The sequence below is a fragment of the Engystomops pustulosus genome, chromosome 4 (genome assembly GCF_040894005.1).
Source record: "Engystomops pustulosus chromosome 4, aEngPut4.maternal, whole genome shotgun sequence".
Classification (NCBI taxonomy): Eukaryota; Metazoa; Chordata; class Amphibia; order Anura; family Leptodactylidae; genus Engystomops; species Engystomops pustulosus.
Window position 1 is genome coordinate 174,435,084 of NC_092414.1, and position 25,304 is coordinate 174,460,387.

The following is a 25,304-nucleotide window of genomic DNA, read 5'->3' on the forward strand; positions in this document are numbered from 1 at the left end:
CACCATCTCCCAGCGCTTACAACGCTGAGAGATAGGGACGGATGGGAGGAGCCATCCACATCCCGGACCAGAAGCTCCCTGTGCGCGGCTTCCGTGCCCCTGTAAACAAACAGGGGCACGGACCGAAGGGACCGCGGCGCGGGACATCAGCGGTGCCAGACGAGGTAAGTACATGTTTATTATGTTTAACTAGCCCACCCCATCCCGGCCCTAGGTAATTTTTAAAACCCGTATAACCCCTTTAAATTTGTTCTTTTGGGGAGAAGTTCAACAAGATAAGCTAATTTAATATGATTCTCCAGTTTTTTTCTAAAATTGTCCTCCTGATGTTGCATATTAAAGGGGGTAATTAGCTCAGAGGCCCTTTTGTAGCCCCTTTCTTTAAATTTTGTTGTCAGGATCCTTGATTGTTTCTTGAAACATTGATTTGTAGAGAATTTTTTTCTGAGCCATTTCTTCGTAGCCATTTCCCATTGTGGCTGCTCTAAAAATCTAGGTAGCTGTTAACATCAACTTTTTTTAAATGCACGTTGCTACGGATGTTTTTCACTTCGTGAAATATATTGATGTCTAGGAATTCTATGTTAGACTCCTCTATGTTAGCTGTGAAAGTAATCCCCCAGCTGTTATGGTACAGATAATTAAGTGTCTTGCTGAATTTATATCCCCCTTCCAAAGGAAAAAGAGGTCGTAAATATATTTCATTGGTCCAAATATATTTTTCTTCAAAAATCCCCATAAAGAGTTTGGCAAAGCTGGGTGCCACTCTTATCCCCATGGCTGTCCCCGTTTTCTGATGAAAGACCCGTTTTTGAAAAGTGACATTTTTGGTCACTATAAACTCCAAGCCCCTCAGTAGAAAAATATGTTTCTCAGAAATAAGTCTTAAATCTTCATCCAAATAGTGCTTGATACATTCCAGGCCTTTGCTGTATTCAATGTTTGAGTAACGGGCCATGACGTCTAGTGTCATCAGCTTTGTTCCTTTAGCTCTACAATAAGTTGTGTAGAATCCTTTAAGAAGCTATTAAGGTTATTGACATGAACTTAAAGAATGATGTCTAAGTATTGGGAGATGTTACTATTGAGAGTTAACTCCTGAAATAAATAGTGGGTTTACCTTGGGTAGGTGATAAAAATATGGTATGGACGCGTCAGTGATTATGGGGACTTTCTTCTCCTTCTTGGTGAGGATATTTTTCTTGTATGCTTCAGTGATAAGCAGATGGTAATCCTGAAGGTAGTGACTGAAGGGGTTATCCTTAATGAGCGTAAAGTAATTTTCATCATTGAGGATGTGTAGTGCGACCCTTCAGATAATCCTGTGTGTCCTGGATCACTGTTCCATCACCCTTATCCACCGCTCTAATTAGAATATCTTTATTTTCTTTCAAATTCATGATTGCTTGTCTTTCAGGTACATTCTGGTTGTGTTTCCTCAAAAGGTTGCAAAGTGTATGAGGAGAGGTTAAATATCTTGATGTCCCCTATTTTTCTATTACTGTGTTTGTATTTTTTTCCTTTTTTGCCACCATTCTTGCCTCTTCTGGCCTTTTTCTTTTATTTCCTGTGTCGGGAAGAAGTCCATTATGCACTTCTTCGAATGGTCTGTTCCTGGAGAGCGCTGAAATTTCCCTCACTGTCCTAAAAAAGGAACCACAGCTGTTGACCCCCTTCTTGAATTGTTAATGATAACAATTTCCTCTGAAGTAATGGAGGCTTCCAAGTAAGGACGTCTTGTGTTACTTTACATCACTTTGATGACAGAAAATGCTGAGGATAATTTTAGGCCACTTGCACATAAACCTGTACTTTTTACAGGCCCGTGTTTCACTGTTTACAATACATACGGTGCGGGATAGAGTTAGGTTACATTGCATACATACATATATATATATATATATATATATATATATATACACTCACCGGCCACTTTATTAGGTACACCTGTCCAACTGCTCGTTAACACTTAATTTCTAATCAGCCAATCACATGGCGGCAACTCAGTGCATTTAGGCATGTAGACATGGTCAAGACAATCTCCTGCAGTTCAAACCGAGCATCAGTATGGGGAAGAAAGGTGATTTGAGTGCCTTTGAACGTGGCATGGTTGTTGGTGCCAGAAGGGCTGGTCTGAGTATTTCAGAAACTGCTGATCTACTGGGATTTTCATGCACAACCATCTCTAGGGTTTATAGAGAATGGGCCGAAAAAGAAAAAACATCCAGTGAGCGGCAGTTCTGTGGGTGGAAATGCCTTGTTGATGCCAGAGGTCAGAGGAGAATGGGCAGACTGGTTCGAGCTGATAGAAAGGCAACAGTGACTCAAATCGCCACCCGTTACAACCAAGGTAGGCAGAAGAGCATCTCTGAATGCACAGTACGTCAAACTTTGAGGCAGATGGGCTACAGCAGCAGAAGACCACACCGGGCGCCACTCCTTTCAGCTAAGAACAGGAAACTGAGGCTACCATTTGCACAAGCTCATCGAAATTGGACAGTAGAAGATTGGAAAAACGTTGCCTGGTCTGATGAGTCTCGATTTCTGCTGCAACATTCGGATGGTAGGGTCAGAATTTGGCATCAACAACATGAAAGCATGGATCCATCCTGCTTTGTATCAACGGTTCAGGCTGGTGGTGGTGGTGTCATGGTGTGGGGAACCTTTTCTTGGCACACTTTGGGCCCCTTGGTACCAATTGAGCATCGTTGCAACACCACAGCCTACCTGAGTATTGTTGCTGACCATGTCCATCCCTTTATGACCACAATGTACCCAACATCTGATGGCTACTTTCAGCAGGATAATGCGCCATGTCATAAAGCTGGAATCATCTCAGACTGGTTTCTTGAGCATGACAATGAGTTCACTGTACTCAAATGGCCTCCACATTCATCAGATCTCAATCCAATAGAGCATCTTTGGGATGTGGTGGAACGGGAGATTCGCATCATGGATGTGCAGCCGACAAATCTGCGGCAGCTGTGTGATGCCATCATGTCAATATGGACCAAAATCTCTGAGGAATGCTTCCAGCACCTTGTTGAATCTATGCCACGAAGAATTGAGGCAGTTCTGAAGGCAAAAGGGGGTCCAACCCATTACTAGCATGGTGTACCTAATAAAGTGGCCGGTGAGTGTATACACAATTGTTATATTGCTTAGAAAAACATTACAAAAGGCAAAAATACAAGTTTGATAAAATAAAAAGGAATAAAACAGAATAAAATGTGACTGGTGTCTGGGGAAGCTGAAGTAAGCGATCAATCTATTCGCTAGGGATTCCCAAAGAATGACCCTTTCCCATCTGCAAACTTCTTCCTATGCTGGTGTTGGAGGGCAGCAGACTGTATCCTGTCAGGTGCCCAGATGGTCCCCACAGAGTGCCGAGCAGCCAGCCGGCAGCAACTAGGTACTGGAGGAGGGAGGCTGATCACCTCGGTGGTGATGAGCGGCTTATTAGCAGGGAACGGCAGTGGTCTGTAGTGGATGGTTTGGGTTGTAGGTGCCATGCTTCGGGTTCCTGGGACCACATAGGTGTGCGATGTCCTTTAGTAGGCAGGTAGGCAAGCTGGCAGTGCAGGAGACTACATAAAAGACAGTGTAGCAGCCGTACAGGCAGCAACCTCATGTGACGCCATCTTGGATGTTCTAACAGCCCGTGTTTCATCACCTTGTGAGATCCCCTCATTGTCGGAGTAGTCTTGTACATGTGGCTTAGGAAACAACAGTCGATGCGTGAGGCCATAGTGAGATATGGGAATGCATCACGTCTGCTAGCTGTTGAAACTGTTCCCAGCACAAGCCTAAAATCTGTTCATGTACATGAATCCTTAGTAAGTTGTGCAGCTAAATTATTCATTTATAATATGTGAATATTTTGAAATGTTGACACAGGTAATAAATTTCTTGTGTCCATTTTTTTCACAAGCTTTTCTTATCAGCTTCTGAAGACCACCCAGGACTCGATTAGAAAGCTATTTTTAAGGTCAGTAGATTGCATTTGTTTCACGAAACCAAATCCAGGAACAGTTCTTAAACTGGGAAAAGGTAAAAACTAGAGATGAGCGAGCACTAAAATGCTCGGGTACTCGTTATTCGAGACGAACTTTTCCCGATGCTCGAGTGCTCGTCTCGAATAACGAACCCCATTGAAGTCAATGGGAGACTCGAGCATTTTTCAAGGGGACCAAGGCTCTGCACAGGGAAGCTTGGCCAAACACCTGGGAACCTCAGAAAAGGATGGAAACACCACGGAAATGGACAGGAAACAGCAGGGGCAGCATGCATGGATGCCTCTGAGGCTGCATAATCGCACCATTATGCCAAAATTATGGGCAACAGCATGGCCATGACAGAGTGACAGAATGAAGCTAGATAGCATCTAAAACATGCAATAATTGACCCTGACACTATAGGGGACGGCATGCAGAGGCAGCGGCAGCAGGCTAGAGAGTGGCATGGCGACATACCCTAAATGGACTCAGGCTTCAAACCAATGGGTGGCAGAGAGGAACCAAAGGAGGTGAGCAAGAAGCGCTCAAATAATATCGGTACATGATAAAAGTTTGCCAGTATATTTTGTGGATTACACAGCAGGGTGGCGACAAAGTTAACATGGAAGCCATGAAAACAACCCAAAATTCTGCCTGACACAGCTCGTTTGATAAGGGGACCATGTATGGAGGCAGTGAACTAGTAGTAGATTAAAGGTGCTGCAGTTAAAACTATGTTAGTTGGATCTTGGCATGGAGCTGGCGCTCCGCTGCCAGGCGAGCTTTCGCCAATCCAAGCCCCTGTCTCTAGGCTACTCCCCAAACAGCACTTCTAAGAACCTTTTGTATAAGATCAAGTGTAGTAGCGTTCTTATAAGTTTAGGATATGCCGGGTGAGGGGAATGTAAACAGATGCGCAAGAAGCGCTGAAATAATATCGGTAAATGATAAAAGTTTGCAAGTATATTTTGTGAATTACACAGCAGGGTGGCGACAAAGTTAACAAGTTTGATGTGGAATGCCCTGTAATAGCTCTTGGGCGGTGTGCCTTTTATCGCCTAGGCTCAGCAGTTTGAGCACCGCCTGCTGTCGCTTAGCGACGGCACTGCTGCTGTGCCTAGAGCTACCGACTGATGGCGCCATGCCCACGGATGGTAATTCGGAGGAGGAGGAGGTGGAGGAGGGTTGGGAGGAGGTATAGTAGGCCTTTGAGACCTGGACCGAGGTAGGCCCCGCAATTCTCTGCGTCGGCAGTATATGACCAGCCCCAGGGTCAGACTCGGTCCCAGCCTGCACCAAGTTAAGTGTAGTAGCGTTCTTATAAGTTTGGGATATGGCGGGTGAGGGGAATGTAAACAGATGCGCAAGAAGCGGCTGATGCGCATGGAGCTGGCGCTCCGCTGCCAGGCGAGCTTTCGCCAATCCAAGCCCCTGTCTCTAGGCTACTCCCCAAACAGCACTTCTAAGAACCTTTTGTATAAGATCAAGTGTAGTAGCGTTCTTATAAGTTTAGGATATGCCGGGTGAGGGGAATGTAAACAGATGCGCAAGAAGCGCTGAAATAATATTGGTAAATGATAAAAGTTTGCCAGTATATTTTGTGGATAACACAGCAGGGTGGCGACAAAGTTAACAACTTTGATGTGGAATCCATGAAAACAACCCAAATTTCTGCCTGACACACCTCGTTTGATAAAGGGACGATGTATGGAGGCAGCTATATGGACGACTTTTGGAGGTAGCAATGGAGACAACGTGTGGAGGCTGCTTTGGAGACAATTTAATTTGGATAGTGCCTGTATGTGGCAGTCCCAAAAATTTTTCAAACCAGAGGAGCAGGTAGGTGGCCCTCCAGTAAAATGGAATAGATTGAGTGCCTGTATGTGGCAGTCCAAAAAAATTTTCAAACCAGAGGAGCAGGTAGGTGGCCCTCCAGAAAAATTGAATAGATTGAGTGCCTGTATGTGGCACTCCCAAAAATTGTTTAAAACAGAGGACCGGGTAGGTGGCCCTCCAGAAAAATTGAATAGATTGAGTGCCTGTATGTGGCACTCCCAAAAATTGTTTAAAACAGAGGACCGGGTAGGTGGCCCTCCAGAAAAATTAAATGCATAAAGTACTATAGCTAGAGCCAGTGGGCCCTGTCAAAAAATAGCCAGTTTCCTCTGCTTTACTGTACAAAGAGGAGGAGAAGGAGGAAAATGAGGAGGAGGAGGAGTGGATCAATTATTCAGGTTGAGCTTCCTTCACCTGGTGGAGATTGGAAATTATGAGAAATCCAGGCTTTATTCATCTTAATAAGCGTCAGCCTGTCAGCGCTGTCAGTCGACAGTCGTGTACGCTTATCGGTGATGATGCCACCAGCTGCACTGAAAACCCGCTCGGACAAGACGCTAGCGGCAGGACAGGCAAGAACCTCCAAGGCGTACAGCGCCAGTTCGTGCCACATGTCCAGCTTTGAAACCCAGTAGTTGTAGGGAGCTGTGTGATCATTTAGGACGATGGTATGGTCAGCTACGTACTCCCTCACCATCTTTCTGTAAAGATCAGCCCTACTCTGCCGAGACTGGGGACAGGTGACAGTGTCTTGCTGGGGTGACATAAAGCTGGCAAAAGCCTTGTAAAGCGTACCCTTGCCAGTGCTGGACAAGCTGCCTGCTCGCCTACTCTCCCTCGCTACTTGTCCCGCAGAACTACGCACTCTGCCGCTAGCGCTGTCAGAAGGGAAATACTGTTTCAGCTTGTGCACCAGGGCCTGCTGGTATTCATGCATTCTCACACTCCTTTCCTCTGCAGGGATGAGAGTGGAAAGATTTTGCTTGTACCGTGGGTCCAGGAGAGTGAACACCCAGTAATCGGTGCTGGAATAAATTCTTTGAACGCGAGGGTCACGGGATAGGCAGCCTAGCATGAAATCTGCCATATGCGCCAGAGTACCAACGCGTAAGAATTCACTCCCCTCACTGGCCTGACTGTCCATTTCCTCCTCCTCCAACTCCTCCAACTCCTCTTCTTCTGCCCATACACGCTGAACAGTGAAGGACTCAACAATGGTCCCCTCTTGTGTCTCGCCAACATTCTCCTCCTCTTCCTCCTCATCCTCCTCCACCTCCACCTCCTCCGATATGCGCTGAGAAACAGACCTGAGGGTGCTTTGGCTATCAACAAGGGAATCTTCTTCCCCCGTCTCTTGTGACGAGCGCAAAGCTTCCGACTTCATGCTGATCAGAGAGTTTTTCAACAGGCCAAGCAGCGGGATGGTGAGGCTGATGATGGCGGCATCGCCACTGACCATCTGTGTTGACTCCTCAAAGTTACTCAGCACCTGACAGATATCAGACATCCACGTCCACTCCTCATTGTAGACTTGAGGAAGCTGACTGACCTGACTACCAGTTCTGGTGGAAGTTGACATCTGGCAGTCTACAATCGCTCGGCGCTGCTGGTAAACTCTGGATAACATGGTCAGTGTTGAATTCCACCTCGTGGGCACGTCGCACAACAGTCGGTGAGCGGGCAGTTGGAGGCGGCGCTGCGCTGCCCTGAGAGTGGCAGCATCTGTGCTGGACTTCCTGAAATGCGCACAGATGCGGCGCACCTTCGTGAGCAAATCAGACAGATTGGGGTATGTCTTGAGGAAACGCTGAACTATCAGATTTAACACATGGGCCAGGCATGGCACATGTGTCAGTCTGCCGAGTTGCAGAGCCGCCACCAGGTTACGGCCGTTGTCACACACAACCATGCCTGGCTTCAGGTTCAGCGGTGCCAGCCACAGATCAGTCTGCGCCGTGATGCCCTGTAATAGCTCTTGGGCGGTGTGCCTTTTATCGCCTAGGCTCAGCAGTTTGAGCACCGCCTGCTGTCGCTTAGCGACGGCACTGCCGCTGTGCCTAGAGCTACCGACTGATGGCGCCGTGCCCACGGATGGTAGTTCGGAGGAGGAGGTGGAGGAGGGGTGGGAGGAGGAGGAGGCATAGTAGGCCTGAAACACCTGGACCGAGGTAGGCCCCGCAATCCTCGGCGTCAGCAGTATATGACCAGCCGCAGGGTCAGACTCGCTCCCAGCCTCCACCAAGTTAACCCAATGTGCCGTCAGCGATATATAGTGGCCCTGCCCGGCAGCACTCGTCCACGTGTCCGTGGTCAGGTGGACCTTGTCAGAAACGGCGTTGGTCAGGGCACGGATGATGTTGTCTGACACGTGCTGGTGCAGGGCTGGGACGGCACATCGGGAAAAGTAGTGGCGGCTGGGGACCGAATACCGAGGGGCGGCCGCCGCCATGAGGTTGCGAAAGGCCTCGGTCTCTACTAGCCTATAGGGCAGCATCTCCAGGCTAAGCAATCTGGAGATGTGCACATTAAGGGCTTGGGCGTGCGGGTGGGTTGCACTATATTTGCGTTTCCGCTCCAGCGTCTGGGGTATGGAGAGCTGAACGCTGGTGGATGCTGTGGAGGATCGTGGAGGCGACGATGGGGTTTTTGTGGCAGGGTCCTGGGCAGGGGGCTGACTATCAGCTGACACAGGGGAAGGAGCAGTGGTGTGCACGGCCGGAGGTGAATGGGCTTGTTGCCACTGAGTGGGGTGTTTAGCATTCATATGCCTGCGCATACTGGTGGTAGTTAAGCTAGTAGTGGTGGAACCCCTGCTGAGCCTGGTTTGGCAAATGTTGCACACCACAGTCCGTCGGTCATCCGGTGTTTCCTTAAAGAACCTCCAGACTTCTGAAGATCTAGCCCTCGCCGCAAGAGCCCTCGCCACGGGAGCTTCACTAGTTGACACATTTGGCGCTGATGCACCAGCTCTGGCCCTGCCTCTCCGTCTGGCCCCACCACTGCCTCTTCCAACCTGTTCTGGTCGAGGACTCTCCTCCGTCTCAGAAGCACTGTGTTCACCCGGCCTCTCAACCCAGCTTGGGTCTGTCACCTCATCATCCTTCGATCCCTCAGTCTGCTCCCCCCTCGGACTTCCTGCCCTGACAACAACTTCCCCACTGTCTGACAACCGTGTCTCCTCATCGTCGGACACCTCTTTACACACTTCCACTACGTCAAGAAGGTCATCATCACCCACAGACTGTGACTGGTGGAAAACCTGGGCATCGGAAAATTGCTCAGCAGCAACCGGACAAGTGGCTTGTGACTGTGGGAAGGGTCCAGAAAACAGTTCCTCAGAGTATGCCGGTTCAAATGCCAAATTTTCCTGGGAGGGGGCAGACTGGGGGGGAGGAGGCTGAGGTGCAGGAGCTGGAGGAGTGGCGATTTCGGTGACATGGGTGGACTGCGTGGAAGACTCACTGGTGGACAAATTGCTCGAAGCATTGTCGGCAATCCACGACATCACCTGTTCGCACTGTTCTGGCCTCAACAGTGCTCTACCACGAGTCCCAGTAACTTCAGACATGAACCTAGGGAGTGTAGCTCTGCGGCGTTCCCCTGCTCCCTCATAAGCAGGTGGTGTCTCACCCCGGCCAGGACCACGGCCTCTGACCCCTGCAGTAGTTGGACGCCCACGTCCCCGCCCTCGTCCTCTACCCCTAGCCCTCGGGTTAAACATTTTTAAAATGAGAGTTATAGCTTTCATTTTTTTTTTACTTTTTTTTTGTGTTTTTTTTTTTTTTTGTGTTTTTGAGTTTTTAAAACCAAACGATGCTATCCTATTGCTATGGCTATTTTCTAGCCAAGTATGAAAGCACACTACTATGCCAGATGAGATGACACTGAGTTATTAAACAAAATAAACGTAAAATAAAAAAGGACAAATGGCAGACTGTGCCTAATTGAAATCCAACCCCTACTAAATTTTCCCACTTCGGTCTTTGCAATGGATATGTGCGTCACTAAGCGCAAAACACAGCGGTCGCAAGTCTCACTACAAATTGCTCACAATTGGCTAGTAGATGCACTGCAGCAAGTACAGCCACCAGCAGATCAACCAGAAATCAAATATATAACGCTACTGTAGGCGTAAGTAAGCCGTTTGGATTCTCCTATGGCTATTTTCTAGCCAAGTATGAAAGCACACTACTATGCCAGATGAGATGACGCTGAGTTATTAAACAAAATAAACGTAAAATAAAAAAGGAAAAATGGCAGACTGTGCCTAATTGAAATCCAACCCCTACTAAATTTTCCCACTTTGGTGTTTGAGGTGGATATGTGTGCCACTAAGAGCTAAACACAACGGTAGCAAGTCCCCCTGCTAATTCCTCACAAAATGGTACTAGATGCAAATAAAAAAAAAAAAAAGTAGAACGTTATTGTAGCCCTAAGAAGGGCTGTTGGGTTCTTGGAGAATCACTCCTGCCTAACACTATTCTAATAGAACAGCCTAACGCTTTCCCTGACCAGCAGCAGCTCTCTCCCTAGCGGCATCCAGACACAGAATGATCCGAGCAGCGCGGGCAGCGGCTAGTCTATCCCAGGGTCACCTGATCTGGCCAGCCAACCACTGCTATCGACGTGTAAGGGTACCACGTCATGCTGGGTGGAGTGCAGAGTCTCCTGGCTTGTGATTGGCTCTGTTTCTGGCCGCCAAAAAGCAAAACGGCGGGAGCTGCCATTTTCTCGAGCGGGCGAAGTATTCGTCCGAGCAACGAGCAGTTTCGAGTACGCTAATGCTCGAACGAGCATCAAGCTCGGACGAGTATGTTCGCTCATCTCTAGTAAAAACCTTTCCATTGCATTATCTCTTTTAGATTTTTCACTGGTACTGATTCACAAATAATAAAGCAAACTACTGCAATGTAAAGGAGGCCTTATCCTAATAATATGTATTCTATCAATTCTCCACTAGATGTCAGTGTGTACCTTGCTGAATCATGGACACTCTCCCAGTAAAAGTCCTATGTCAATAGTCTACAAGGGGGAAAACTATGAAGCCATCTATTTATCTGATGCCCCCACAATACTCCTACTTTCATAAATTATATGTATGGAAATGCCTTTAAAGCTTATTTTACACAATAGAAAAAGTTATCCAAAACATCAGATTTTTGTCAGTAAGGCTTGTGTGCAGCCTGTGTATATGTGCCGTATGGTGGTACGATCTCATGGGTTGCACACAATGCAGTGTTCGGTAGTCCCTATAGAAATACAATGCAGGGATGTTCCCTCTGCCGGCCGAACAACCTTGCCAAAACTGTAATAGTTAATACAGTTCAGGTGTTAATACTTTTCTGTTAACCAAGCTGGCTGAAGGCTTATTTTTTGTGTGAAAAGTTGTTCTTTTTAGTGGAATAATTTTAGGGGAAGTATCTTTTTTGATCATTATTCAGAAATGTATTTGTGATTAAAAATTCAACCTTGCTGGCAAGTTTTTTGGGATTTTTTTCACTGCACTTACCTAGTGGGACCAATAGTGTTTCAGATTTATGTTACAGATTGTTACAGACATGGTGATATATGGAAGGGGAGGGGGGTTGTACTTTATATGTGTTATACTGTATATGTAATGTTGGTGTTCAGGTGACTCTTTTATTAAAAAAAAAAATTTTATCTTCTTCCCACAGATGCTTGATTTTATGTATTGCATTGTGTGGTGTAACTGAAAATAAGAATTTGCATCCCTGGGCGAATAAGGGGGCCATGCAGTCATTACTATATGCAAGGCCTCTCAGTCATAACCAAATCAGTTATTGGAGGGGGATTGCCAAGAAAATGTACACTCACCAGCCACTTTATTAGGTACACCTGTCCAACTGCTCGTTAACACTTAATTTCTAATCAGCCAATCACATTTCGGCAACTCAGTGCATTTAGGCATGTAGACATGGTCAAGACAATCTCCTGCAGTTCAAACCGAGCATCAGTATGGGGAAGAAAGGTGATTTGAGGCCTTTGAACGTGGCATGGTTGTTGGTGCCAGAAGGGCTGGTCTGAGTATTTTAGAAACTGCTGATCTACTGGGATTTTCATGCACAACCATCTCTAGGGTTTACAGAGAATGGTCCGAAAAAGAAAAAACATCCAGTGAGCGGCAGTTCTGTGGGCAGAAATGCCTTGTTGAAGCCAGAGGTCAGAGGAGAATGGGCAGACTGGTTCGAGCTGATAGAAAGGCAACAGTGACTCAAATCGCCACCCGTTACAACCAAGGAAGGCAGAAGAGCATCTCTGAACGCACAGTACGTCAAACTTTGCGGCAGATGGGCTACAGCAGCAGAAGACCACACTGGGTGCCACTCCTTTCAGCTAAGAACAGGAAACTGAGGCTACAATTTGCACAAGCTCATCGAAATTGGACAGTAGAAGATTGGAAAAACGTTGCCTGGTCTGATGAGTCTCGATTTCTGCTGCCACATTCGGATGGTAGGGTCAGAATTTGGCGTCAACAACATGAAAGCATGGATCCATGGTGGTGTCATGGTGTGGGGAATATTTTCTTGGCACTCTTTGGGCCCCTTGGTACCAATTGAGCATCGTTGCAATGCCACAGCCTACCTGAGTATTGTTGCTGACCATGTCCATCCCTTTATGACCACAATGTACCCAACATCTGATGCCTACTTTCAGCAGGATAATGCGCCATGTCATAAAGCTGGAATCATCTCAGACTGGTTTCTTGAACATGACAATGAGGTCACTGTACTCAAATGGCCTCCACAGTCACCAGATCTCAATCCAATAGAGCATCTTTGGGATGTGGTGGAACGGGAGATTCGCATCATGGATGTGCAGCCGACAAATCTGCGGCAACTGTGTGATGCCATCATGTCAATATGGACCAAAATCTCTGAGGAATGCTTCCAGCACCTTGTTGAATCTATGCCACGAAGAATTGAGGCAGTTCTGAAGGCAAAAGGGGGTCCAACCCGTTACTAGCATGGTGTACCTAATAAAGTGGCCGGTGAGTGTATATACCCCTTCATCCACTGATACGAGAGTGGTTATACTGAAGGAGCAAAGACCCCTCCATTCTCCAAAAACCGCCAGGACACGGGACGTCACAAGACATGACGAGAAAATTCCCATGAAGATCATCTTTATCACCTAATGTATCAGAACTAGGGAAAATAGTAAGCCAAAGTGCTTTAGACCCCTTTAGACCACTTGAATCCTCCTTCCTCGCGGTGTACAGTAACGTCAAATCCATCAGGTGTGAAATCAGAGAACAAAGAGTGACTCCAGAATCACACAAGGTTATTTCGGATTAAAATGATATATTCTTTATTGTATTCAAGATTTCAGCATCCATAAAATAAATACAGCGTTGAGGCCTGTACAAACTCTCTAGTATTTAACACCTTAGCGCTCTGCGCCGTAGCTGTACTGCGCTGAGTACCGCGATTAGCGCTCAGCGCAGTACAGCTACGGCGCAGAGACGATGCCGGTTCAGCGCTGTATAGCAGCCGAACCGGCATCGCTAGCCGCGGGATTTCAGCGGTAATCTACCGCTGACATCCCCGGCTAACACCCGCGGTCGGAGTGGGCTCCGATCGCGGGTGTTTAACCCGTTAAATGCCGCGGTCAACGCGACCGCGGCATTTAACATGCCTTCTGGGGGGTCTTTACCCCACGATCGCCCCCCCCCGCACCGTTTTCGGGGGGGCGATCGCTGTTTTGGCTCCTCTGGGGTCCGATCGGGACCCCAGAGAAGCCTGGAGGGTTTACCTTTAAGATGGCGTCTGTGACGTCATCTTAAAGGCAAAGTGTCAGCCTATGCATCTGCATAGGCTGGCACTGATAATACCCTGCAATACATTAGTATTGCAGAGTATTATCAAGAACAAGCAATCAGATGATTGCTTGTTCATATCCCATGGTGGATCAAGTAAAAAAATGTAAAAAAAAAAGGTTTTTCAATAAAAAATTACTTTATAAATCACTAAAAATGCCCATAAGCCAGAAAACATATAAAGAGACATATAACGCTCAAAAAAGTCTAAATCATAACACAAACCCCACATATATAGTATCCCCACGTCCGTAACAATCCATAGAATAAAACTAAATAACTATTGAACCCATATGATGAACGCCGTAAAAAAAAAAACGTCAAAAACCCGCCAAAAATTATGATTTTTACCTATTATATCCCACTAAAAATGCAATAAAAAGTGATCAACAAAATATATGTACTCCAGAATGATATTGTTGCAAAGAACAACATGTCCCGCAAAAAACAAGCCATCAACCAGCTCTGTAGCCAAAAACGTAACAATGTTATGCCACTTGGAAGACGGCGATGCAAAAATGATAGATTTTTCCCCACATTAGGGTTTTATTTGGCAAATTTAGTAAAACATAAGAAAAAATATTCATGTCTGGTATCCCCGTAATCGTATCGACCCATAGAATAAAGATAACAGGATTATTAGGATATACGGTGAACACGGAAAAAAAAAAAGTAAAAAATCCAGTACAGAATTGATGCTTTTCTACTCATGACCTCAAAAAAAGTTCCAAAATTTTCAACAATAGGTGATACCAACCCCAAAATGGTAACACTGGAAAAAGCATCTCGTCCCGCAAAAAAAATGCCGTCACATGGCCCAAATAACAGAAAAGCGAAAATTTTATAGCCTTCAAAAGGGGGCAACCAGAAAACTAAAATCCTGGCAGCTGCAGGGTGCTCCTTCCCTTCTGCGCCTCGCTGTGCCCCCATAACACAAGTAACGGCCACGTGTGGGGGGTCGCTGCACTCAGGAGAAATTGTAGAACAAATTTTATGGTGAGTTTTCTCTTTTTATCTTTTGGAAATGTGTAAATTTTAGGGCTAAATGAACGTATAACCGTCAAAATTTGATAAATTTGAAATTTCTAAATTTCACCGCCATTTTGATTCAATTACTATGAAGATCTCAAGGGGTTAACAATCTTTGTAAAAGCTGTTTCTGATAGTTTGAGGGGTGCAGATTTGAAAATGGGTTGGTTATATTGGGGGTTTTGTTGCTAAATATGTAAAATTTGATTTCAAACAGTATTTATCCCCAAAATAGTCAATTCCGAAAATACGGAAAATCGCTATTCGATTTGTAAGCCGCGTGACGTCAAAATAAATTATCCAAACATTTCAAAAATTATGAAAATGTAAAGTAGACAAATGGGAAATGTTATTCTGCAAGTTATTTAGGTGGTAAATCTATCTGCCTGAAAACGCGGTGATTTAGAATTTCGAAAATGGCAAATTTTTCTAAAAATTCATCATTTTTTTCTTTTTTTTGTAAATAAACGCAAAACTTATCAGCCAAAATTTACCACTAAAATGAAGTACAACATGTGGGGAAAAAACAATCTCAGAATCGCTTTGATAAGTAACAGCGTTCAAAAGTTATTACCACAGGAAGAGACACTGGTCAAATTTCAAAAAAAAGTTGCGAGCCTTAACCTGCAAACAGGCTGCGTCCTTAAGGGGTTAAACTGACCGCCTTGTGTGTACGTCAGGGGGCATTGCCCCAAATCTGATCATATGATCCATGTGACGTAGTAGGGCACCCAAATTCTACATGAAGAAAAACCTAATAAAAACTTGTGTAAATGAATAAAAGCGTGAGCGGAAATGATGACAATGGGACTATACAGATGTCAAGATGATAGCTTAAGTCAGTGATGGCAAACCTTTTAGACACCTAAACTACAGCCAAAACCCACATATTTTTTGCAGAGTGCCAATGCGGCAATTCAAGCAGTACATTATTACTACCTGCTCTTTAAATTGTATAGGCACCTGAGGACACTAATACAGTAGAAAGAATGGAGAAGTTTGGATTATCATTGTAGCTTCCTTCTAGGGTCCTGGGCTGCCTGGGACTGCAAAAGGCCTTCAGTCCTGTCTGGCAAACTCTACCCAGGGGTGATGGCGCAGGTGCCCATATAGAGGGTTCTGAAGGCCACCTCTGGCATCCGTGCCATAGGTTCGCCACCAGTGGCTTAAGTAATATGCCATTAATATACACCAAGGAGAGAAAAAGGAATACTGTACATTTCCTATTAATATTATCCAAAGATGATATTGTACCACTTACTATACACACAAAATATAGGTATTATAATGAAAAATTTCTCATAAATATGATACATAAAAATATGTGTTTCAGCGTAACCTGAATCTTGTCATAAATATGTATATTCAATTGCTGATAAAAAGAGAGAGCTCAAGAATCCATACGAGTACATACAAGATGGACATATTATATAACACAAGATGGACATATTGGGGCAGATTTACTTACCCGGTCCAGTTGCGATCCAGCGGTGCGTTCTCCGACGCTGATTCAGATTCTGCCGGGATTCACTAAGGTTGTGCGCCCGATACCCACTAGGTGTTGCTGCTGCGCTGAAGTCCACTGTAATTCACCTCCTCCGTCTCCTTGTATGTGAGTGCTATTTTTGCGACACAAATTTTTTTTTAAATTCCACGGGTTTTTCCAAATCAGTCAGGTTTTTCGACGGCCAAGTCCCCCCATTTCTGTTGCATGTAAGCCGACGCCGATGCGCAACAATCCAAACGCGTGCGCCAAAATCCCGGGGCATTTTGGCGCAAATCGTAAAAATTCAGGAAACACAGTGGACCCTTAGTAATTGTGCCCCTTTGTATAAGCTGTAAGCCTAATTGGGGACATAAGGTTATTCCCCAAATACCAAAATGTAAGGAGCCAAAAATCACCATATGGTATGGTGAGATCCAACCTTTTGTTGAGTCCCTGGGGATGACAACTTCCTAGTTGAAAAATCCAATAGATCTCACAATTTATTCATTTTCTCCCAAAAGAATATTTCACCTTTTCATTAGCCATGCAAGAAAAACTGTGTAAAAACTTTTGGTGTGTGTGGTCTTGATGCCATTGAGATGCTGACAATGTTCGCTAGGTTGATATGTCATACAAATAACATCTGATCCCAACTTTCAGCGGACCGGCTGTGTGTCCGACATATTGTTTATTGCAACCATTACATTTGGTCACATATATTGCATTGCACGTATTGCAGGTTAGATATGTTTTTATGGGATACTGTATGTTCCTTACTGTAGAGCAGAACATGTTGCCCATCTCAATGTGTGAACATGCTTTGGAGTAATTGTGTCCACATTAGTGACACCCTGTTACAGCAAGTAATGTGTTACCCCCATGAGTGTTCACAGTACTGAATAACTGGGCGATAAATCAGAACCTACAGTGGACGCTGGTTTAGAAATGCACCTGATACCATTTTTAACTATTGGAACTAGATTGCGATCTTGTAAACTTATTAATAATTTTCTTTATAAAGGTAAATTTTCTACTGTAGGGTGTAGTAGGCTGTAACTGGTACAATAACAAATTTGGGTAATATTGATAGGAAATGTATTCTTTTTTCTCTCCTTGATGTATATTAATGGCATATTCCTTACGCTATCATCTTGACATCTGTATAGTCCCATTGTCAACATTTCCGCTCATGCTTTTATTCATTTACACAAGTTTTAATTAGGTTTTTGTTCATGTAGAATTTGGGTACCCTACTACGTCATATGGATCATATGATCAGATTTGGGGCAATGCCCCCTGACGTACACACATGGCGGTCAGTTTAAATACTAGGATGTTTGTACAGATATGAGATCATGATTAAGACGACTCCTGTCGAAACGCGTTGATCGGCCTCACCGCTGTATTTGTTTTATGGATGCTGAAATCTTGAATACAATAAAGAATATATCTTTTTAATCCAAAGAAACTTTGCGTGATGCTGGAGTCACTCTTTCTTCTCACATTCCCAGAAATTCCAATGATGGATGATTAGTTATGGCTGTGTAGGTCACTCAATGATCATTCTGCCGCTGTTGAGCCATCATGCCTCTTCTGTCTGGACTAATTTCGGGTATATGGGGATGTGCTGCCATGACATTACTAGCGAAGTCACAGCTTATGTCTATGATTTGCTTCATGTATGCAAAGGCTGATTTCTTTATACAAACAAGACGCAAGAAGAAGAAAGTATTTGTCTAGCAGAATAAGTGGCATTGCGTGTGAGCAGAAAAGCTTTATTGTTACTATAATTGTCACACAATATATAAATCCACCCATTTAGAAGAAAATCATAGGAAATCTAATTGTAAACATAAAATCAATGCAATTTATAGTGCAATATATCAGTAGATTGTAGCAGCGGCCCCCATGACGTACCAGCGAAATAAAGGAATACAAACTACACAACGCAGTTACAAGGTCTACATGTGTACAGACAAAGCCTCGATGTAACAGGGAATGGTAACTTCCCTTGTTTAAGTTTGACTTTTTAACCAGTAGTATTACCATCAGTAATTAGTGCAAAATAAAAAAATCAATTAAAGTATTGCCCCCCAAAAAATGGTAAAAAAATAACATTTTAATTTCAGCAAGTTCGGTGCTGTTTACACCGTCCATTTTCTATACAGTTACCTGCATGGAAGCTCCAGTTATATATAACAGAATAAAAATTATACTGGCTGCAGCTCTATTTTTATCATTATAATGTTATAATGGAAGGGTATAACAAGAATTCCTTAAATACAGATGTGAACTTTGCCACAACAATAAAAAGACCTGCTATTTTTACACATTGGGGGGTAAATAAATGGACCCCATACAGTAGTACCAAATGACATCCAAAAGCCTTAATAATAAAAAAATAAATTAAACAAACTCTACCCTGTCTACATATATAATAGGAATAAAAAATTAGCATTTTTTACCATTTGTACAAGTAAAAACAAGAGGGGTGTTCACACCCTGCAGTGACACACTGAGAGCGATAGAGGGAAGCACATGCTTTTTTCTGCATTAAACTCTTGCCTGTATTGTGTTATGTAAAGTCTCATTAAGGAACCTCTTATAGTCCCTTACATATGCTTTAAGGTGCATTTTACATTGTGCCATACGTTTTCCTTGTACTGTACTTCAGTACCTGTTATAGTCCCGTTATTGCACTTATTATTTGATATTGTTCCTTTTACGTAGAATGAATCAGCGGTTCTAATTCATCCTCTGTCCACCTGTAAATACTGTATGTACAGTGTACGTATACACTGGGCCGATGTCACATCAGCAGATTTTACTTTGCTTTGTGCCATAGACGTTGTGGTCTTGCTTCTTCCTCTTCTTGCTGTGGTGCTGTGAGGAGTTATCCTCTTTGTCACTATTATACTGACCCTCTAATGTGGGAATCTCACTTTCTGAGTGTTCAGATACTCTCTCAGCAGAACAATCTGTTATCTACAATCAGAAGAATAATATATAATTAGCTTGCAGCTACCATAGATTGACATACCCAGATTTACTGTGTGAAAACCGCAGCTTCCGTGCATCTGAAGATCCTTAAAGAGGACTTGTCACCCTAAAAAAAGGCACTTGGAGCTGCTTACTTTTGTACAACAGATGTAGCAGTGTTAAATCGCTAGCCCTCCGATGGCACTGCAGCGCCATACAATAGAAACGCCGAAACACGCTCACACGCCTTCCACACCATAGGCCCACTGTGACTGCATAGCTTCATGCGGCAGGTACCGCCTCCTCGGACTACCCCCTCATGAAGACACGATCATGGTCCTGATGGTCCAATCTATATACATGCAGCGTTCAGTATATTAACCCTTGCTTTACCAGAACCCTTACAGCACAAACACAACATATTCAATGCAACTGCAGAACAAACTTCTGGCCTTACAGTTCAGGAGTAGACAGCTCACAGCACCTCACTTCCACCCTAGTACAGCAGGTCCAGGTGACAGCTACTGGCAACAAGCTGCCTGCCCGAGCATTGTTATGACTTAGTTTATGGTTAGATCCATGGGCAACCAAAAAGCTTAAATAGAATGACTAGTGGAGACAGGTTAGAATAATACCTGCAAAAAGATTACCCAAACTTGATGCTCATGGGAGGGATCATTTGCATCACAAAACTTACCACTGGGGTTTCACCAAGCTGAATCTTCAGCCAAATATTAGTACGCTGGCTCCAGTCCCCAGGAGGATCCACTTCCCAAAAACGATCTTGTTCCTTGGGATTGTCTGCTAGGAATCTACCACAAACTAAGAACACATTATTCTAGGTAAGAGAGTCTGTTTGTTATTCTACCTGAAGTATATAGGTGGATTGATAACACTGTTCCAAGTGTGCACATTTGTACTCAATTTTGAACATGTTATAGTAAATATGTAAAAACCAGAGACACAATAACCTCAAATTAATAACATATGACCACATCTACTTTGTAGTTTTGGGGCAAAACGTAGAAGTAATGTTTACACAATGAGGTTCTACCTTTCTGCTTCCATATACCCTGCTAAAATTAAATAAAGGGAACACTAAAATACCAAAGCACACCAACGTCCAATCTGCCAATCTTGGTGTTTTCCGGCAAATGCCAATCACTCTGCACAGTGTTGGGCTGAAAGCACCAACTTGTGGATGTCGGGCCTTTATAACACACTAATGGAGTCTGTTGCTGACAGTATCAGCAGCCACATGAATAATAGTGGCCTGCAGGAGGCTATTCTGCAGGGCTCTGCCACTACTCCTGGGTTGTTGCCCTTTGACCCCCTCCATGTCTCCTGTTGTACTGTCTCCTGTACTGGTCTCCTGGTACCTGCTCCATGCTTTGGACACTGTTCTGACGGACACAGCAAACCTTCTTGCCACAGCTCGCATTGATGTGCCATCCTGAATGAGCTGCACTATATTCTAGCAACGTCTGTGGATTGAAGTTGCTACCTCATGCTACCTCTAGGGAGGAAAGTAATGGCGAAATGCAAAAGTGACCAAAACAACAGACAAAAGGATGAAAACAGAGAAATGGTCTGCGGTCACCACCTACACAACCACTCCTTTATAAGAGTTGTCTTGCTAATTGCCTATTATTTCTATGTGGTGTCTGTTCTATTTGCACTACACCACTAAAAATTCACAATCAGTGTAGATTCATAACTGGATAGATGGATTTCACACAAGTGAGATTGACTTGGAGTTACATTTTGTTGTTTAAGTGTTCCCTTTATTTTCTGAATTGAAGACAATAAATAGCTGCCAGGTGCTCTTGTTTTACTGATAATTAATAAGTGTGACCAGCTCTGTAAAAGCAGAAGTTTTGGAAGTTTGCTGGTCCAAAACATTTCAAGCATGTGTGCAAACAATGCTAAGGGGGAAAAAAGCATCAGCAATTGCTACTGCCTGCAACTTATGGGACAACAGATTGTTCCATCATCCAGTGAGATACATTATTCTTAAGTGGAAAACTTTTCAGACAGGTAACGATCTTCCAAGGAGTAGAAACACTGCACATAGCACATCAACACAAACACCTCATACCAACTGCTCAACACAGTAGTAGAGCGGTGATGATTTGGCCTTATTTTGCAGCCACAGGACTTGAGTAAGTTGCAGTCCCTCGGAAGGATTTATCATACTTTGTACGTTCAGTTTTCTCACATACACAGAATGAAAAGGTCGCAATTTCTTATGATTTATGATTCTGTTTTTCCACTTCTTACTAAACTTTTTCAAAAAGTGGGCATGGTGGGTCATAGAATTTACTATAGCCCGTGCCAGAATAACAGTAAAAATTTAAAATGAAATAAAATTTAAAATAAAAATCTGGACTCAACTTTTCTTACCGTAATACATTTCTGGAGAAATAGGGGAGCTTATACCCAATGCAACTTCTTGGGAAAAAGTCTGACAAAAGTCTTTCAGCATTGAAATCCCAAAACCATGGCGTCGCCATTTCTTGCGCACATAGATGGTGTCCAGCACCGGTAACATGTAACATTGACTGCTCCTGTCACACAGACTGCCTGGTATAAAAAATAGTTAGCAAATATAAAAGACAAATATTAATCAAATGGCAAAACTGTGGGAATATGCAACAGTCCTTCAGTCATTTCTACTAAGTTTTGTGCCCCAATGACTCTCATTTTGACCTTTGTTGGGTTCTTGGCTTATTGACAATGATCAAGCAGCATATCATGTTATGCAGTGAATGATGCCAGACAAAAAAACTCTCCTCTTCCTGTACCATAGAGGTGGGTGAGCCGGATAGCATGTCACACAGGCCTGTGAACTAAAAAGATCTGAAAAGGGTCAGTGAGGGGTGGGGGCTGTATCCTGATATAAAGAGCCTTCTTTTATGGGTTGGACTCCTACAGAAAACTTTAACAGGGTAAATATAAGACCCTAATAGGGTCACTGATATTATACTTACCGTACCCTAAAGAAAAGTTCCCAGTTTGCTGCCAGACGCAGTGGGTCACATGACTCCTTTCAGCAGGACACGGGTCATCCTGTGTTCTGCTAGATTTCTGCGGGTGGAGGGGACAGTGCAGGCATTATTCCCAAACCACTGATTTGGGAATATTTAAGACAGGGGCTAACCAGAAGGGAACAGGAAGTTACAGCGCGTCTCAAGTCCAGCTGTCTGGTTGGTCAAGTGACCTGTAGTGAACTGGAAACTTTATCGAAATAAGTAAAATATCAGTAATCTATTAGGGTCTCCTAGAAAACTTTAAAAGGTAAGTATAAGTGGCCATCCCTTCTAAGGTACAATGTGGTATTAAAGTAATAAATGGATACTTACGGCTCTCTCTATCCCCTGACACTCTATCACTGATGCTCCTTGTCCCCTCTGCACTTGACTTCCTGGGTGCCACCACAGGAGACACTAGGTGAGGTCACTTAGCTGGTGTAAGCAGTGACCTACTTCATCCAATGGCTACAAGGCTCTCCAAGTGTTTTCTAAGACACTTGGGTAACTGAATGAAGACCAGGAGTATTGGTAATAAAGTGGTAGAAAGGTAAGCAGTGGTTATTAGGAATTTATTATTTTAATGGGCCACCATGGTCCCTTATACGGTAATTTAGTTTTACTAGACATGCTTCCCAATAAGAGTTTCATAATATCTACAAAGCAGTAAAATTGCTCGGCAGAAAGCCGTGTTGTCTTGTTTCTGCTTGTGGTTGTATATTCTCATTAAAATTTGTCTCATGGCTTGACCAGTTCTTCCTACACCCAAATATATCACCAATAGAGATGATCAGACTCAAACTGGGTTTGGATTCGCCCTGCGCCACCCATAAATATTGCCGGATTGGCGGTTGTGCAGCCATTCCTGCAAATTGATGCCCCTACCTGCTAGTCTCGGCTGTGATTGATCAGGGGTGTGCCACGGCCATGGCTAGAAAATGGGGCAGTCAATTTTCTGGATTGACTGCACGGCCAACAATCCTGCAATATGTCTGGGTCACACAGGAGTGAATCCAGACCCCAAATGAAAGTCCAGGTCTGCTCATCTCCAATCACTTGGATAATCAGCCAAAGCAGAGACGCCCATCTGTAGACAGATGTTTCAGAATTCTACTAGTCAGTGGGAGAGATGCACTTGACACAGACTTACTATAGGGAGGTCTATGTGCTAAATAGACTTTTTTTTTAATTATTCATCACATTTCCTCTGATTATGTATACAACTTTTCAAGATATGGTGATTTAGGAAAAAAGGAAGTAGATAACAATTAATATATTAAGTCTAATGTCCCCTTAATGGAAAGTCAATGATAGGGTTAAGAGCGATAGATCTGGTTAGTGGTTCACATCCGCCACGGCTGAACAAGTCAGCAGACTGAGTATATTGTCAAAACACACAGTGGATATTGTCACTTCGTTCTGATGAGACAGTCAACAGGAGGTAATTATTTCTGCTGCTTTAATGCTGGACTTGGCACAGGAGAGGCCAGAGGAGGCCTCGCTGCCAAAAACTGACCCTGTTTGTGAAAAACACTGACACCACCAAGAAAGAATGCAGCACAGGCAGCTCACAAACAATGTTGTGCAAGCTGACGTCTCACTACAGGCTCAGGGTAAACATGTCATTACCGGACAACAGGGGTCACTTAGACATCATTAAATACTGGCACTGGGAAATCAGCTTCACCGGCTCAAGGGAAAGGAGAGCATTTACCCTACAATATGTATTAGTTACAGTAATATATAGATAAAGAACAGTGTGGCCATAGCGCCATATTTCCCACAGAAAATGGGTTAATTATGTGCTGCAAAAACTTTTTACAAGAAAATATGTATGTTTTATAGGGGTTGTTTAAGCCACGCAAACCCTTTCAATGTTTGCCTTGCCCCTTGCCAATGTGCATGAGAAGATATGTAAAAAAGATAAAAGTGATAAGAGAACATAAGGTAACTTTATATATACTCATGCAGCAGTTTGTGTCATTACAGAAGCAGAAGTAGTGGTTTAAGAACCGAGAACGTTCGAAGCATTATTTCCATGAAAATAGATTTCTACATTCCCTTTAGACCCAGCTTAGGCAGTGTTTCATATATATTAACACTCACCGTGTTATACACTCACCGGCCACTTTATTAGGTACACCTGTCCAACTGCTCGTTAACACTTAATTTCTAATCAGCCAATCACATGGCGGCAACTCAGTGCATTTAGGCATGTAGACATGGTCAAGACAATCTCCTGCAGTTCAAACCGAGCATCAGTATGGAGAAGAAAGGTGATTTGAGGCCTTTGAACGTGGCATGGTTGTTGGTGCCAGAAGGGCTGGTCTGAGTATTTCAGAAACTGCTGATCTACTGGGATTTTCACGCACAACCATCTCTAGGGTTTACAGAGAATGGCCTGAAAAATTAAAAACATCTAGTGAGCGGCAGTTCTGTGGGCGGAAATGCCTTGTTGATGCCAGAGGTCAGAGGAGAATGGGCAGACTGGTTCGAGCTGATAGAAAGGCAACAGTGACTCAAATCGCCACCCGTTACAACCAAGGTAGGCAGAAGAGCATCTCTGAACGCACAGTACGTTGAACTTTGAGGCAGATGGGCTACAGCAGCAGAAGACCACACCGGGTGCCACTCCTTTCGGCTAAGAACAGGAAACTGAGGCTACAATTTGCACAAGCTCATCGAAATTGGACAGTAGAAGATTGGAAAACATTGCCTGGTCTGAAGAGTCTCGATTTCTGCTGCGACATTCGGATGGTAGGGTCAGAATTTGGCGTCAACAACATAAACTTGTGCAAATTGTAGCCTCAGCTTCCTGTTCTTAGCTGAAAGGAGTGGCCCCCGGTGTGGTCTTCTGCTGCTGTAGCCCATCTGCCTCAAAGTTCGACGTACTGTGCGTTCAGAGATGCTCTTCTGCCTACCTTGGTTGTAACGGGTGGCGATTTGAGTCACTGTTGCCTTTCTATCAGCTCGAACCAGTCTGCCCATTCTCCTCTGACCTCTGGCATCAACAAGGCATTTCCGCCCAAAGAACTGCCGCTCACTGGATGTTTTTTCTTTTTCGGAACATTCTCTGTAAACCCTAGAGATAGTTGTGCGTGAAAATCCCAGTA

The 25,304-nt window shown here is 44.1% G+C and overlaps 1 protein-coding gene across 2 annotated transcripts in view; it reads right to left on the reverse strand.

The window, feature by feature from the left end:
• Window positions 1–17,948: 17,948 nt before the first annotated feature.
• Window positions 17,949–25,304, reverse strand: part of LOC140127650 (protein FAM169B-like) — a 34,051-nt gene continuing 26,695 nt past the window's right edge. The window contains exons 6-8 of one of the 2 annotated variants that reach the window (XM_072148575.1): window positions 21,557–21,745; window positions 19,860–19,984; window positions 17,949–19,168 (exon numbers count right to left, since the gene is read on the reverse strand). In XM_072148575.1, the coding sequence (XP_072004676.1) occupies window positions 18,998–19,168; window positions 19,860–19,984; window positions 21,557–21,745 (485 nt within the window). In that variant the 3' untranslated portion in view covers window positions 17,949–18,997. The remainder of the gene's footprint in view (window positions 19,169–19,859; window positions 19,985–21,556; window positions 21,746–25,304) is intronic. The other variant, XM_072148576.1, reaches the window with a different exon arrangement.